The sequence below is a fragment of the Sus scrofa genome, chromosome 18 (genome assembly GCF_000003025.6).
Source record: "Sus scrofa isolate TJ Tabasco breed Duroc chromosome 18, Sscrofa11.1, whole genome shotgun sequence".
Lineage (NCBI taxonomy): Eukaryota > Metazoa > Chordata > Mammalia > Artiodactyla > Suidae > Sus > Sus scrofa.
This window is the reverse complement of record NC_010460.4, coordinates 8,281,394-8,297,734: the sequence shown is the minus strand read 5'-3', so window position 1 is coordinate 8,297,734 and position 16,341 is coordinate 8,281,394. Positions and strand designations below refer to the sequence as shown.

The following is a 16,341-nucleotide window of genomic DNA, read 5'->3' as shown; positions in this document are numbered from 1 at the left end:
AGCTCTTTGTTAAACATTTCTTTTAACTTCTTGAGCTGTGTCTCCATTCTTTTTCCAATATTTGGGTTGTCTTTACTATCATCACTCTGAATTCTTTCAGGTAGATTTCCTTCTCCTCATCATTTAGTTGTTTTTGTGTGTTTTTGTCTTGTTGCTTTGTGAGAAAGCTACTTCTTTGTTGTCTCATAATGTCTGCCTTTCTGTTTATCATCTCCTTAACAGCAGGTATGACGATGCAGCAGCAGGTGCCCAGTCCTGGAGTTCTCAGTGGTGGTAGAGGTTCATGTGTACCCAGAGCACGTGTTGGGAGCACTGGTATCACACTACCTCTGTTGGAGCTGGGTGGCTGCTAGGGATGGAGTCTGTGAGGCAATGGTGGCAGTGATTCACAGTTCACAGGATTGCTTTTGTAGCATGCACATGCAGCAGTGGCTCCTGTGACCCCTCCTACTGCCAGGTAGCTCTCAGGACTATTTCCTTTAGTTCCTCATGTCAGCAGCTGCTCCTGCAGTTCCTCCCTTTGCCAGGGAGGCTCTTGGGACTGCTTTCTGTAACCGTAGGGGCAGAAAGTGTTCTGCAGTCACTCCCCTTGTTTGGCCACTCTAGGGCTCTCTCTCTGTGGCCCCAAGGATGGTTCTGCTCCCTAACTATTGCTAAAAGGCGCTCTCTGTGGCTGCAGGACTTGGACTTCTGGCAGTCCCTCCCCTGCTTGACTTCTGGCAGGAGTGCTCTCTGTATGTGCTGCAGATCAGAATGTGGACCAGTGGGCCTCTCGTGGCTCCTTTGGCATGGAAAAAATGCCACTGGTTCCAGCCCCTGTGGAGTTGCTGGCAGGAGCCGTGGAGCTTGTGCTTATCTCCGGCTGGGCAGTTTGCAGCTCCCACAGGGAACATACACTGGCAACCCTCTCACGTCTCTTTTTGTGCAGAATGGGTGCCATTGGTGCAGGCCCCTGCACAGCCACTGGCAGGATCCATAGAGCTTGCGTTATTCCTCTGGGCAGTTACTCCACCTGCTCTGAGTTCTCTGTAGCCCTCAAAACAGAGCTGCTCTCCAGCTGCTGCTGGGTGGCTCCCAGAGCTGAAGCAGGCGGTGTCCTGCAGCCTGAGAGCATGCAGGGAACCCTAAATGTTAATCTTAATCTAACCGAATCTAATAATGAGAAAACAATCAGTGCTAAATCGAGGAACATTCTAAAAACAACCGTTGATTTGGCCTCCTCAAAATGTCATTGTCATGAAATCTAAAAGAAGGTAGAGAATCTGTTCAAGATTAAGGGAAACTGAAGAAATATAATATTAAATCCAGTATGAGATCCTGGATTGGAAAAATGAAATATAGTGACAACCATAACAGATATCAGAGATATTTTAATATGGATGATATATTAGATGTTACATGCCAATCTTAGATTTCTTGAGAGTGACCATGGTGTTATGGGTATGTCCTGTATGTCTTTGTTCTTAGGAGTGAAAGGTCATGAAGTACAATTTATTTGCAAATGATTTAACAATGCTGCAAACTACACACACACAGATAAAGCTAATGAGGAAATGTTGGCATGGCGAATCTGGGGGAGAGGTATAAATGACATTCATTGCACATATAAAATGATATTTTGTTTGATAATCATACCAAAAATAGATTTTGAAGGGAAGGAGACCCAATAGCCTTTCCTGATTCTTGATCAGAATGCTCTCTCTTCTATAATGGGAAAAGAGGAGTTCCCTGGTGGCTCACTAGGTTAAGAATCCAGTGTTGTCACTGCTGTGGCTCAGGTTCAATCCCTGGCCCCAGACCTTCTGCATACTGCAGGTATTGCCAAAAAAACCCAAAGAAGACAGAAACAACAAAACAAAACAACAGAGAAAAGATATTCTCAGTTGATAGTGGTTAAGTAGGGATTCCTCCTTCGTCTAAATTTCTTTATTTCTCCTTGGAAAAGGCAGTTTCCTAAGGAGGCTGAGCCATAAGGTCAAATAATTTTATAAACAGTGAAACCTGCATTTTTTTACTCAGATTTGGCCTTAAGATGTGCCAGCCACATTCAGGTTGTCCTCCAAGGCCATGCGCATCTTGTATTCATGCAGGTTTCCAAGCATCTGTGAAAGAAGTATCCATGCTGTGTCACGATTCTAAACTTCCATCCTGAGACGCCACTCTTATTTATATAGCATTTGCTATGTGCATGTTTATGGTTGGTGAACCCACGCGCTTGCAGCCCATTTCCCTTTTATTTGTTTTTGTTCTTTATGCTGGGAGATCTAGACTCTCTCCCCTGACCTCGCTGGTCAGGATAAAAGTGATTTAAGTTGCAGTCGATTCCTTAGCACATAATAAAGCTAAATCGTTCTCACAAAATGTGCTGAGGGAAATGTTAGGCTAGGAAAGATGCCACAGATCAGCATCCATGAAGATATTGTTTTAAAATGTTATTACCAAAGGAGGGAATCAGGATGGATCTCTTAATACCTGAATGATTTACTGCTTCTTATTTATGCGTGAGAAGTGAGGCATTCTAGAGTATTTAGGACTTAACTGGAAATTCTTGACTGTGCCTGTATTTAAATGTCTCTTGTCTCCTTTATCTTTTTCTTTCAAATACACTGGCTTTGTGAATTGATGAAACCAGTATCAAATTTACCACATTACTCTGTATGTTGATAACACAGACCAGGAAGCAGAAAACTTTTAAAATCAATTCCTAGAAAACATAGTACAATAGCTTCTACTGTGGTTCTGAAGCAACCCGCCAGGCTGACTTTGTCTTCTCTTTTTCCTTTGTTTCTGGAAATTGCAATTATGTAAAAGCAATTAAACATGTAACTGAAGAGTCTCCAAAGATAAAAGAAATAGTGCTTGGAAGCTATAATAATGCTCTATATTTACATTACCCAATGTGAGTTCACATATTCTTAGACCCTCTTAGCCAGTGAGAGAGGCAAGATATGTATTAATATCTTCATTTGACAGATTTTATTAAAAAGTATCATCTGGTCACAGGACTGGTCGTGCTGGAGACAGACATGGACTCCATATTTTCTGTTTTAGGATCCATGGCTTTTTCCTTCACTGCTTTGTTCAGGTGGGATCACTCTTGGCCTGTCCCCTGATTTTTAAAGGGCAGTTTTTCCATAGAGTCGTCTATAATGCCTTGAACTTGACTTTAAAGTAACTGCTGTAAGGATTTGTGAAATTCTTTCTAGTTCTTTCAGCTGGATTCAGACCTTGCCTATGAAGGAGCCAATGCGGAGAATAGGGGAGGTGGTAAGAAGGGCAGAGGGAGAGGGAGAAGTTCACACATCACTCCTGGCTGCTGACACGGCTTTCTTCTGTGAAAGCAAGCCCCCATGCTGCTCGTTCTCTTATGATGGTGCTTAGCGCTGCTTTAGAGCTCCTCCTGCCTTGTTTCTTTCTCTTCATTTAGAATCCCTGACATTCCTAGATTAGACACCTGTCTATCTGGTTGACAGTTTTCTTTTCACTGTTCCTTTTGTGTGATTCGAACCAGCTGACCCAGTTATTTTCCTCTGCAAACCATGAGGTCATTTCTCTGCACAGATTTACTCCTTTCCAGGGGCACCTCTGACGTGGAGCAGCTCATCTCCTTTGCTGCCAAGACCTGGCTGTGTGCCTGTCTTTCTGTGTCTGTGTTTGTCTCCTGGCCTCTCCATCTCTATCACCCAGACCATCACTGGGCTAAGATACAGTGGTGCTTTTTCTGTTGGCTTCTGCTCTTTCTGACCTTGCGTATTTCTCCTGTGCTTGTATGAGCTCCAGCCGGGGCCAGTCTCTTCGCTGCTGACCTCGGGCATCTTCTGAAGCCTAAGGGCTCCGTGCCTATCTGCCTTCTAGACTCTTCACACTCTTCCCTCACCTCCTTTCCTACTGTCAAGAGCCATTCCCAGCCCTTGCGAGACCACAGCCCCCAATTCAGTGGAACCTGAAGGTTACACAGCTTCTCAGTTAATCTTAACAGAAGATTCCTAAACTTTGAGTTCCCGTCGTGGCGCAGTGGTTAACGAGTCCGACTAGGAACCATGAGGTTGTGGGGTTGATCCCTGGCCTTGCTCAATGGGTTAGGGATCCGGCATGCCGTGAGCTGTGGTGTAGGTCGCAGACGCAGCTCAGATATCGCGTTGCTGTGGCTCTGGCGTAGGCTGGTGGCTACAGCTCTGATTCGACCCCTAGCCTGGGAACCTCCATATACCACTGGTGCAGCCCTACAAAAGACAAAAAGACCAAAAAAAAAAAAAAGAATATTGCTAAAATCCTTCCCACCACATGAAGAAAGAGAAAATTGTCTCAGAGCACCCATCATGAAGTCTCGAGTACTTAGCTCAGCCATTCCTGCCTGCTCTACATGCTTCAGAACAGCATGTCCCCCGGGAATGTTACTTATGCAAAGTGTCTTCCCAGAAGAGGGCTGCACAGTTAACAGCTCAGGAAAACCGTATATAGTATTTCTCCTTTTGGAAATTTATAACATACGTTAACATGTTAAAGACTCTAAGAAGAACTGCAGTAAACATAGCTTGTTTCAAACTAAATAAGTTTGCTATTTCCCCACTTATTTCAACATGGAATCTTCTATCATCATCATCGTTACTATATGTAACACTTAAGATCTTAAGAAACATCTGGGAACTGTTCCCATAGATACAGCCAATTATTCACATAATGTTGTTTCTCACCCTTAGGCCAGAATGCAGCTTCCTGCCTCATTTCTTTTCTTTCTCTCTACTCTTCCCTTCAACCTCCCCAATCGAGGTCCTTTATTCTTTTTTTTTTTCTTCTTTTTTTTCTTTTTTGGGAGGACTGGGGAAATCACTATGGTATACACTTACTATTGTAATAGAATGTTCTTCCTCAGGGGACCTGGCCTCTCTCCTGCATCCCCCCCTCTAATTAGCACACATCTTCCCTAGCCTGATACAGAACAATTCAGCCTTGTTCATTCTCCTTCAGTATAAAATAGTGTTTGACTCACTGTTGGGAACCTCCTAGGTAGATCTCCAAAAATTTTAAGATAAATAAATTGAAGTTATTTATAATGAATAAATGACGAGTTCCCATCGTGGTACAGTGTAAACGAATCCGACTAGGAACCATGAGGTTGCAGGTTCAATCCCTGGCCTCTCTCAGTGGGTCAAAGATCCGGCATTGACATGAGCTGTGGTGTAGGTCACAGACATGGCTCGGATCTGGCGTGGCTGTGGTTGTGGTGTAGGCCAGCAGCTGTAGCTCTGATTAGACCCCTAGCCTGGGAACCACTATATACCACAGGTGCAGCCCTAAAAATAAATAATAAATTTAGGATTTATATGGATATATATTTTGTACACACACACACTTTTGGGGAATTAAAATATATAGATTTCATTAAAAAAAAAATTCCTCGCATCCCCTACTTCCTGCCTCTGTCAATCACCAGTCTTATTTTCTGAATTTTTTTGAGCTTGTTTTTTGTTTTGTTTTGTTTTTGTTAGATTCCACATATAAGGGAGAGCGTAGTTGTATTTGTCTGTTTCTGACTTATTTCACTTAGTACAATGCCCTCAAGGTCCATTCATGTTGTCCCAAATGGCAGGATTTCATTCTTTTTTATTGCTAAATAATATTCCTCCGTGCGTGTGTATACACACCACAATATTTTTATCCATTCTTCTGTCCGTGGATACTTAGGTTGTTGCCATATCTTGGCTGTTGTAAATAATCCTGCAGTAAACAGGGGGGTGCCTATGCCTTTTGAGTTAGTGTTTTTGTTTTCTTTGGCTAAATACCTAGGAGAGGAATTGCTAGGTCATATGGTAGTTCTATTTTACATTTTTTGAGGAACCTCTATATTGTCTTCTATAGTGACTATACCAACAGTTTGTGAGAGTTCTGTTTTCTCTGCATCCTCACCAACACTTTTTAAAAAATCTTTTCGATAATAGCCATTCTAACAGTTGTCAGGTGATATTGTGATTGTGTTTGCATTTCCCTAATGGTTCATGATGTTGAGCATCTTTTCGCTTACCTATTGGCCATCTGTTTGTCTTCTTTGGAAAAATGTTTATCCTGATCATCTCATTTTTCAAGTGGATTTTTTTTTTCTATTGAGTTGTACGAGTTCTTTATATATTTTGGATATTAAGCCCTTAGCAGATACATGATTTCCAAATACTTTTTCCTATTCTCTAGGTTGTCTTCTCATTTTATTGATGGTTCCTTTGTTGTACAGAAGCTTTTTAGTGTAAGGTAGCCCCACTTAATTATTTTTGCTCTTGTTGCTTTTGCTTTTGGCGTCAGATTCAAAAATCATCACCAAAGGCCTATGCGAAGAGGCTAACACCCTATGTTTTGTTCTAGGAGCTTTATTGTTTCAGGTCTTATATTCAAGTCATTAATCCATTTTAAGTTAATCTTTGTATATGGTGTAAGACTGGTCCATTTTCATTATTTTGCATGAGACTGTCCAGTTTTCCTAGCATCATTCATTGAAGAAATTTTCCCCACTGTATGTTCTTGGCTCCTTTGTCATAAATTAATTGACCTTATATGTGTGGGTTTATATCTGGGCTCTCTATTCTGTTCCATTGATTTATGTGTCTGTTTTTATGTCAGTACCATGTAGTTTTATTTACTATAGCTTTATAATATAGTTTGAAATTAGGGAGTGTGATGCTTCCAGCTTTGTTCTTCTTTCTCAGGAGTGCTTTGACTACTTGGGGTTTTTTTTGTGGTTCCATGCAGATTTAAGGATTATTTGCTCTATTTCTTTAAAAATTGCCATTGGAATTTTGGTAGGGATTGTACTGAGTCTGTAGATAGCTTTGGGTAGTATGGACATTTGAATATCATTACTTGTAATAATCCAGAAGCACAGAATATCTTCCCATGTATTTGTTTTGTTTTCACTTTCTTTCATTAGTAAATAAGCAGATTCCTAGTAAGGAGATTGAATCAATAATCAAAAATCTTTCAACAAACAAAAGTCCAGACAGTTTCACTGGTGAATGTTACCAAACGTACACACACACACACACACACACACACACACACACACACGTATATACAGGTCTTTCACCTCCTTGGTTAAATTTATTCCTAGGTATTGATGTAATTATAGATGAAATTGTTTGCTTTATTTCTCTTTCTGATCATTTGGTATAATATAGAAATGTTATGGATTTTTGTCTATTGATTTTGTATTCTGCAACATTAATGAATTTATTAGTTTTTTCATGTCATCTGTAAATAGTGATAGTTTTACTTCATTTTTTCTAATTTGTATGCCTTTTTTTTCCTTTTCTCTCCTAATTCTCCTGGGTAAGACATCCAACTCTATGTTGAATGAAAGTGCTAAGAGTAGGCGTCTTCTTCTTTCTTGTTCATGGTCTTAGAGGAAAGGCTTTTAGCTTCTTACTGTTGAGTATGATATTACCTTGTTACATATGGCCTTTATTATGTTGGGGGAGGTTTCCTCTGTATTCAGTCTGTTGAATTTTTATCATAAATCAATGTTGAATTTTGTCACATACCTTTTCTGCATTTAGTGAGATGGTGATATGACGTTTTACCTTATTCTTTAAAATTTGTAGTTTGTCTTGAAACTTGTGTTATCCCTGACCATCCATCTCCTATGTTCCTCACTCATTGTACAGTTGTACCTGTTCTGTATAACACTTGATAGATATCTCTATTCTTTGAACCTAGTGCATTGTATTGTTATTGTCTGTGTCTGTATCCCCCCCCACCCCACTCCTAATGGAGTGAGCTCTTTGACAACAGACATTTTTTATCGCTAGTTCCTGATATGTAATATATAACCATTAATGATTCACGAAAAAAAAATGAATGGATGAATGATGTGGTCAGGATGGCTCAAGCCCTGCTGTGGGCACCCACGAGACTAATATATCCTTGCTGTGCCAGTTGTGAGTTGTCTCACCATTACCTCTTTGCTCTACCATTTCTCTCTAGTCCCTTCCCCTCTACTTAAGCAGGTGTAAAGAGCAGAAAAGCAAATCTGTTTCAACAGGTACACCCTCAAGGAGTGAGAGGCCCCTGTCTTTTACTTGTAAGCTGGCCCCTAGAGAACACTCGCTTATTTCAGTGCCGTGGCAATAGGAGTGAAAGTGGGATTGAAGTGGGACTGAGGGAAGCACCACCTCTCCTAAGAAGATTCTTTCTCCAGGCCAGCAACTTACAGTGCCACAGATTCTCCTACAGTTCCTAATCTTTTGCTTCCAGATGCAATCAATGATGGCATGGTGGAAACTGTGCCCGTTTAGCAAATTCTGTGATATTGTGTGTGTGTGTTTGTGTGTGTGTATTTGGCAGCTCTCTTTAGAATGTGGGGATACCCTTGGGCTTTCGCTGCAATTCTGAGCCACAGTAAAAGTATCTCTCAGAATCCTAGCGTATGTATTTTCATATATAGTCCATCGTGGAGTATAAACTCTTAGACTGGCTCTATTGTGTGTGTTCCACATATTGCTAAATGCACTGGCTTATTAGAAACTTGCTAATAATGCAGTATTCAGTCATAAAGCATTGGACTAAATCTGAATCACTTTTTTGTTTGTTTGTTTGAAGAGCTACGTCTGCGGTATGTGGAAATTCCCAGGCTAGGGGTCGAATCAGAGCTGCAGCTGCCGGCCTATGCCATAGCCACAGTCACACAGGATCCAAGCCGCATCTATGACCTACACCACAGCTTGTCCCAACACCAGATCCTGAATTCACTAAGTGAGGACTGGGATCAAACCCGCATCCTAAGGATACTAGCAGGGCTCCTAACCTGCTGAACCACAGTGGAAACTCTGAATCACTTTTTACTCCAACTTGTTATGACAATTATCTGGCTGTATTTTCAGATACTCGGGTGAAACGTTCTGGAGTACCTACCAGGATTCCCATCTTCCTTGACAGCTCTTGGCTTTCCAAAGAGAATGCAGGCTTAAATTATCTTTGCCTTGGACATTCTGGTCCAAGAATCAGTGTAGTGATTATAGTCTGAAGTATGATCATATGTTTTCTTGCCAGAAGACTCATGAGGGCTAATGCATACAAATGTGTTTCATTTTACAGTATGGTTTATTCAGGTACTTTTACTGAGCGCTCACAGAGTCAATTTCTTAGATTTTGAACCTAGCTTTTAGAATTTTGGTTTGATGAAAAGTGGGCCATGGACATTTGCTATTTACTTATGTGTAGAGAGTGCCAAGGTATTATCATCGTTAATTTAATGTATTTAACTTGCAGGGTGAAAAGGAACAGCCTGTGTTTGCACTGACCGGCCTCCGATGGGGATCTTTCCGAGATGCTGGTGTCACAGTTAGCAGGTAAAAGGTCGCTATGTTAATGTGTGGTGATTTTATTTTTTATTTTTTTATTTGTTTGTCTTTTTGCCTTTTCAGAGCTGCACCTGCGGCATATGGAAGTTCCCAGGCTCAGGGTCAAATCAGAGCTGTAGCTGCTGGCCTACACCACAGCCACAGCAATGCCAGATCCTAGCTGCATCTGCGACCTACCCCACAGCTCACGACAATGTTGGATCCTTAATCCACTGAGCGAGGCCAGGGATCGAACCTGTGGCCTCATGGATGCTAGTCAGATTCGTTTCTACTGAGCCATGGCAGGAACGTCTTGTAGTGATTTTAAAACATCTTGTTCTGTCCCTGCCTGAGGTTTTAGCGTATAGTGATCTAGCGATAGATGTGATGGGCCTGGAGACTGAATTATGTATGAATCCTAGAGGGACACCTTCTGTGCAGAAAGCCTGGAGAAGGTCCCACTTGCCTCCGCACCAGCCTGACGTGAACCAAAGCAGAGCAGAGCGCATCTCTCTTTGGAGACATCCCTACTGAGCGCGGTCAGGCCAGGCCGGCCTGAAGGGTGCTGGATGACCTCTGCTCCCGGGCCTGCTTCACTGGGCACCACGTGAAGGGCCCCGCTGGGGCCAGAGCCTCATGGGGCTTTGGCAGCCCTGGTCAGAAGACTCCCCGGAGCAAGCGGTGCTGCTTCTGAAGGCCTAGCAGATTGACAGGCCAGACCACCTGTTTCAGAGGAAGAAAGGCAAGTTCCTGGCTAGGCCTGGGGAGGTGATTGGAGGGCAGCTGCTGCTTTTCTTGAGAAGGGCCTTATTTTTGGAGAACTCCTTGTGTGGGATGCAACTACAGGCTCCAGAGGAGGGTGTGTGTCCTGCTGCGTGTAAGGAGGAGAGGCCCGCAGGGAGGGCTTCCCGAGGTGGGGCCCAGGCAGGTTTGCTTCCTGTCTGGCGGGCGTGGTCTTTTCTTTCCCTTTCCTTGCAAACAGGCTTACAGTCTTCATCTTGTTTCAGTGAATTACGGTTGATCTCACACCCAGCTTTTATCCAGAAACCCCTCTTTTCGCTCTGTAGGCCTTCCTGCCGCATTGTCTGTACAGAAACTTCTCTGACTTGCGGTACTTGGTGATTCCTGCTCGTGAAGTGCCTGACAGTGGACTCCGAAAGGAGAGGGCTACCGAATCACAGCCCACGTTGCATCCTTTTCTGTCTCACAGCTTTTATTTGCAAGTGAGCCCTGATGATCTTGACTCCACACATCATCTTGTGTCTGCTCTGTCATCTCAGACACCAGCAATTTCCTAGGAGAAGATGCTTCATTTTCCCTCAGAAAGTCTGATGAGAGCAGAGTGCCTTCTCAGTGTGTCGAGCACGAGCAGAGGGCATCCCGTCGAGGAATCTCACACGCACCCATATCCCGACTGATTTCTGAACCATATTTCTTATTTTTAGTTTATTTTGTCTATTTATTTTATTTTTTAATTTTATATATACACAGGAATGCTACTCAGCCATAAAAAAGAAGGAAGTAATGCCATTTGCAGCAACATGGATACAACTAGAGACTCTCGTACTGAGTGAAGTATGATATCACTTATATCTGGAATCTAATATATGGCACAAATGAACCATAACTTTTAAAAGTCTGGCTGTGGTTATCTGATACCTGGACTAGGACTGTCCATGGCGTTGCTCTGTGTGTTGTGGAAGAAACAATTGGGAAGCAAGAAACCATTTCTTAGCCGGCCTTAGGAAGACTGCCAGTGCAGTGTCAGAACTTGCTCTTGATGGAGACGAAAGAAACTGCGGGCAGTTTCTCTCTAAGCCGCCTTGGCAGCAATGTGTTTCTGTCCGGCTACCTGGGAAAAGAAGCACAGCATTAAGTGAGCTTTGAAACAATACAGCGAGGGAGTTCTCGTTTGGGCTTAGCGGTTAACGAAATTGACTCGTATCCATGAGGACGCGGGTTTGATCCCTGGCCCTGCTCAGTGGGTTAAGATTCTAGCATTGGGAGTTCCCGTCGTGGTGCAGTGGTTAACAAATCACGGACTAGGAACCATGAATTTGCGGGTTCGGTCCCTGCCCTTGCTCAGTGGGTTGACGATCTGGCGTTGCCGTGAGCTGTGGTGTAGGTTGCAGACACGGCTCGGATCCTGCGTTGCTGCGGCTCTGGCGTAGGCTGGCGGCTACAGCTCCGATTAGACCCCTAGCCTGGGAACCTCCATATGCCGCGGGAGCGGCCCAAAGAAATAGCAAAAAGACAAAAATAAATAAATAAATAAATAAAGATTCTAGCATTGCCATGAGCTGTGGTGTAGGTCACAGATGCAGCTCAGCTTCTGTGTTGCTGTGGCTGTGGTGCAGGCTGGCAGCTACAGCTCCAGTTTGACCCCTAGCCTGGGAATTTCCATATGCCACAGGCGTGGCCCTAAAAAGACGAAAACAAACAAACAACAGAGCAAAAACCAACAACAATCAGCTGATGACAGCTCTCGTTAATAGCACCACAGTACTCAGCTGAGTGGTAGTTAGCATGGTTCTGCATTGCTCACTGGCTACCTGAACTCCTTCCTCTGGCATCAGGGCCCAGCTTAATCTGGTACCACCTCTCATCGCTTAGGTGTGTGGCTTTGCTTGTAAGCTTTTCCTCTGGCCTCGGGTCTCAGTGTTTTCTGTACATTGGCCACTCCTCCTGCCTGGAGTGATTTCCTTTCCTCTCTCGTGGGTCTAAACCCAACTCCTATTTCTGGGTTTCATGGCCTTATTTTGTTCCTGTGTCATTCGTTATGTGAGCGCGGTTGCTCCAATGATTTTAGGCCCTTAATGATTTCTTGTTCCTTCTTGACTCTCTTTACCAATTAATAGTGATCAGTTTAAACCATGTCATAAGATATATAGTCATTTGTGGTTTTCTGTTGCTTTGGGGGGGGGTCTTTACTAAAGCCCTCAAAGGCAAGACTTTTATCTCTTTATATTGCTTCCATTTCCTTCATATATAAGTGCTAAATAAATGCATATTGGAGCGGAAACAAATCCGACTAGGAACCATGAGGTTGCAGGTTCAATCCCTGGCCTCACTCAGTGGGCTGGGGATCTGGCATTGCTGAAGCTCTGATGTAGGCCAACGGCTACAGCTCCAATGTGACCCCTAGCCTGGGAACCTCCATATGCTGCGGGTGTGGCCCTAAAAAGCAAAATAAATGAATAAATAAATAAGTGAATAAATGCATATTGATCCGAATCAAATCGGGAGCAGTTAAGATGGGCTGGTAGGTGACAGAGATCCAGTTTAAGGGAGAAATCTACTTCCGGGCACTTTTCTCATTGCAGCTAGACACCTTTTTCTCTCGGGTAGCTTTTCCGTATTTGGCAAAACGAAGTAGACCTTCTCTCCCAGATGTCCCTTTCGCCGAGTTCATACTGCCTAACATGAGTAATGTGGAATTATGCTGATGTACAGATTTTAATGGCATGTTTGCGTGCGAGAGAGAACATGATGTACAAGATGCAGTCATTTAGCTCCTGAGTGATGCGTCGGCTGCCCGCGTCGGCGTCTCATTGTGGCTTTATCACTCTCTACTCACTCAGAATATACACTCACCTATCTTCTAGGGTGGAAAGTATGTATTACAGTGATACCTGTGAATTAGAGATTCAAGGAGACTCTGATTGTATATCCTTTGTAAATTGCCAGACTCTATCTGCTGTAGAACTAATTATGTACCGGTTGACGTGGTATTCAAATGCTGATGAACAACTTACCATAACACTTTTTTATCCTAAACCACCGTCTCCAAGCCTCCAGAGCAGACACTCATGGTAGCAGTGCAATTCTAGCGTATTATCCATCATGAATGGTACCTAGACACTGATAATTCTTTTAATATTCTAATTAGATTTTTTTATCTCCTCCTTCCTCAGGTACTGGTATCTCGGGCCTCTAAAAACCAAGGCAGCCCACTTTTTCAGCACTCTTAAGGTAAATGCAGTTTACAGGGTAGAAATTGCCCTCTGTTATTTGTTATTCCTCTGCGATGCGTGTATTTGGAATTTTGAAAACATTTCTTGCTGCAGATGTGTAGGGTATGCTCCACTCCTCAAACGGGGCATAGTCACTGATCTGCAAGTGCAGGAAGCATCCTGCTCTGATGCTTGTCATCTGCCAACTCATCTTCCCCATTATCAAGCCCATATTTAGTTTCTTTTGACTCTTTCTCTTCCTGTTGCCAATTCATTCACTCACTCTTACCAGACAAACCTTGAACACAATGACTTGTATTGCCTTTATTATTTGCAGGTGTATCTGGAAGTGAAGAGTTGTATCTGAATGTGTCTAATCACGTAGGCTTGTGTAAACAATAGCAGGTTTTAAAGCCTGCTTTATACTTCACACTGCTTTTTCAGCATAGCCCAGTGTGGGTCGTGGTGGCTGTATTGGACAGTGCAGATATAGAGAAAGTTTCATTAATCAGGGAACGTTCTATCAGGCAGTGGTGCAATCGACTGTGCGGTGAAAAATAACTGGCATGGAGAAAAGCTCAACAATGTACATTACTGAACATGCTACTAGAAAAGTTATGCTCCTCTGTGTTACTCCTCTGTGTGCCGCACACCAAATTTAGCCTTTATGCAAGTCAGAGTGGTATATTTACCACTCGGCTGGCCAGTCTGAAAACTGGCAGTTGAAGTTTGAATGCGGTGAAAGTTTGGTTCTAAAGTTAATATTCAGAGTGCCAAGTGTTTTCCCAATTATAAAGGTAATACATACCTATCGCAAAACATTTGGAAAACATAGCTCCCTTTACCTTCTAAATAAATTCCAGTTGGATAACGAATCTGTTCAAGTACAAAGGGTAGCAGTGTGCATGATTATTAAAATGAACTTGGGCGGGAGGCATGGACTTCCTGTATACCTGAGGCACGTTGCGTTAGTGAAATGCAGTACCATTGCTCGAGGGGGTAGTTTCACTGGCAGAGTAGTAAGTTCATTTAGGAAGAAATAGAGTATGTATTTGAGTTGTAGAATCTGGGAGAATTTCAACTGTTTTCATCACTGATTCAGCAGACAGTTATTGCATATCTGTTGTGTGGCAAGCCTTGCTGTATATTTGGAATACAAAGTCACATGAGAGGGGTTTCCTGCCCTTAAGAAGTGGGCATATGCTGTAAGTCAAGTTCAAGTCAATCAGCGGTGTGGCGGGTGCTCTGAGAGAAATACGGAAGGAGTGAGGTGGAAGCGGAGAGGAAGGGCGTTTACCTCGGACGAAGGTCAGGAAAATCAGCTCAGGGAAGGTGACACTTCTGCTAAATTTTGAAACATGTATAGTCCTGGATAAAGGGCATTCTGGGTGGAGGGACCAGGATGGGCGACGTCACTGTGGTGCAACATGGTCTTTAATTATGGCCAACACAGTAGCATGGCGGGAACGGGAGTGTGCGGTCAGAACCACTTATGGCCGGTTTCAATGTGGGATCTGACTTTTATCATCAAAGCATAGGGGAGTATTGAGTCGTAAGCAGGGGAATGACATGAGCAGATTTGCACTCTAGGAAAATTGTTTGGCAACAGTACGGACAAGAGAATGCACACAAATAGGCAAAGGCAACAGACAGAAGATGGTTAATGTCATTCAGGTGAGAAGTGACAGCGCAGACAAGGCGGTTGCAGTGAGTACCGACAACGGGACGGCTTAAAGAGGCACCAGCCTCCAAGGTTAGAAGGAGCGTGTAGGAGATCCAGATTTCTCCCTTAAGGGGCTAGAGTTTGGTAATGCTGACAATATGAAAGTAGGATCTAGTTTGGGAGGAAGGGTGAAATTTTGAGTTTGGTACATTTTAACGTACTAGTGGCACAGACGAGTGGAACTACAGTCATGACTTAGGTCTGGAATTCAGCCGAGCTCTGGACTAAAGAAATAGATTTAAATGTCATAAGTGTATGAATGGCACTGAGCTATGGGCTCGATGAAGGTACTATTGAGAATAGATGCCCAAAAATAGCCATCATTTCAAGAGCCAGCAAATGATAACTTGGTACGGCTAAGAGAATCTAGGAGAAAGGGGGTGACGCTGGTGGTATGGGGGGGTGGTGGTGGTGGTTTGGGGAATTGTGAAGAAAGATGAAAATAGGGAGGTTTAGAATGGTTAGCGAGTGGCGTAGAAGACCTTAGACCAATAATTTGTTGTGACCTGGAGATGCCGTGTGGGTGTTTGTTTTCCCTGTGTCAGCACTCAGCAGGAGCACTGGCTTTCCCCCTCTGATGGTATTGAGCCATGATGTAGAGGTGCAGACACCCAGTGACAAGACTGATGCAGAAGTGGGGCTTTTCAGGGCACACATGTAGAAGAATGAAGACACAAAAGGGCCAGAAGCGACAGGAAAGGAGATCGATATAATGTAATCCACTGATAATTTGGTGGCGCTGAGGACAAACAGAGTGGCCAGGGCCTGGGATTCTCAATGTGACCGAGAACTTGGTGTAGTGAGGGCCTTCAGGGACCCCCAAATCACACCCCCCTCTTCCTCCTCTGAGTCTGAACCAAGTTATGGAAACAAACGCAGGAGCAAGACAGATGGCAGTCAGCACACCAGCTTTATAAATGTCAGCAGGAGCTAAGGACCCAGCTTAGACACGTGGTCACCATCTGATTTCCTCATCTTCCATATTGAATTCATCCACTTCTAACATCTTCTTCAGCCAGAGACTCTAAGTAAGCTCACTGCATGAGGAGGCTGTGGACGTGTGAGTCTGCAAGACAGACGCTTGCAGGGAGAGAGGGGAAGGGCTTGGGTCTTCCTGGCCTTGGGGAGGAGTAAGAGACGGAGTGAGAGAGGTTGGATTTTTTTTTTTTTTTGCCTTTTCTAGGGCTGCACCCACAGCATATGGATGTTCCCAGGCTAGGGGTCTAATCGGAGCTGTAGCCACTGGTCTACGCCACAGCCACAGCAATGTGGGATCCTGAGCTGTGTCTGCAAACTACACCACAGCTCACGGCAATGCCAGATCCTTAACCCGCTGAGCGAG

The 16,341-nt window shown here is 43.6% G+C and overlaps 1 protein-coding gene across 4 annotated transcripts in view; it reads left to right on the top strand.

Moving 5' to 3' along the window:
* Window positions 1-16,341, top strand: part of AGK (acylglycerol kinase) — a 105,300-nt gene that overhangs the window by 71,326 nt on the left and 17,633 nt on the right. For all 4 annotated transcript variants that reach the window (XM_021078451.1, NM_001143699.1, XM_021078452.1 and 1 more), the window contains 2 exon segments: window positions 9,253-9,332; window positions 13,238-13,295. In XM_021078451.1, coding sequence (XP_020934110.1) covers window positions 9,253-9,332; window positions 13,238-13,295 — 138 coding nt within the window.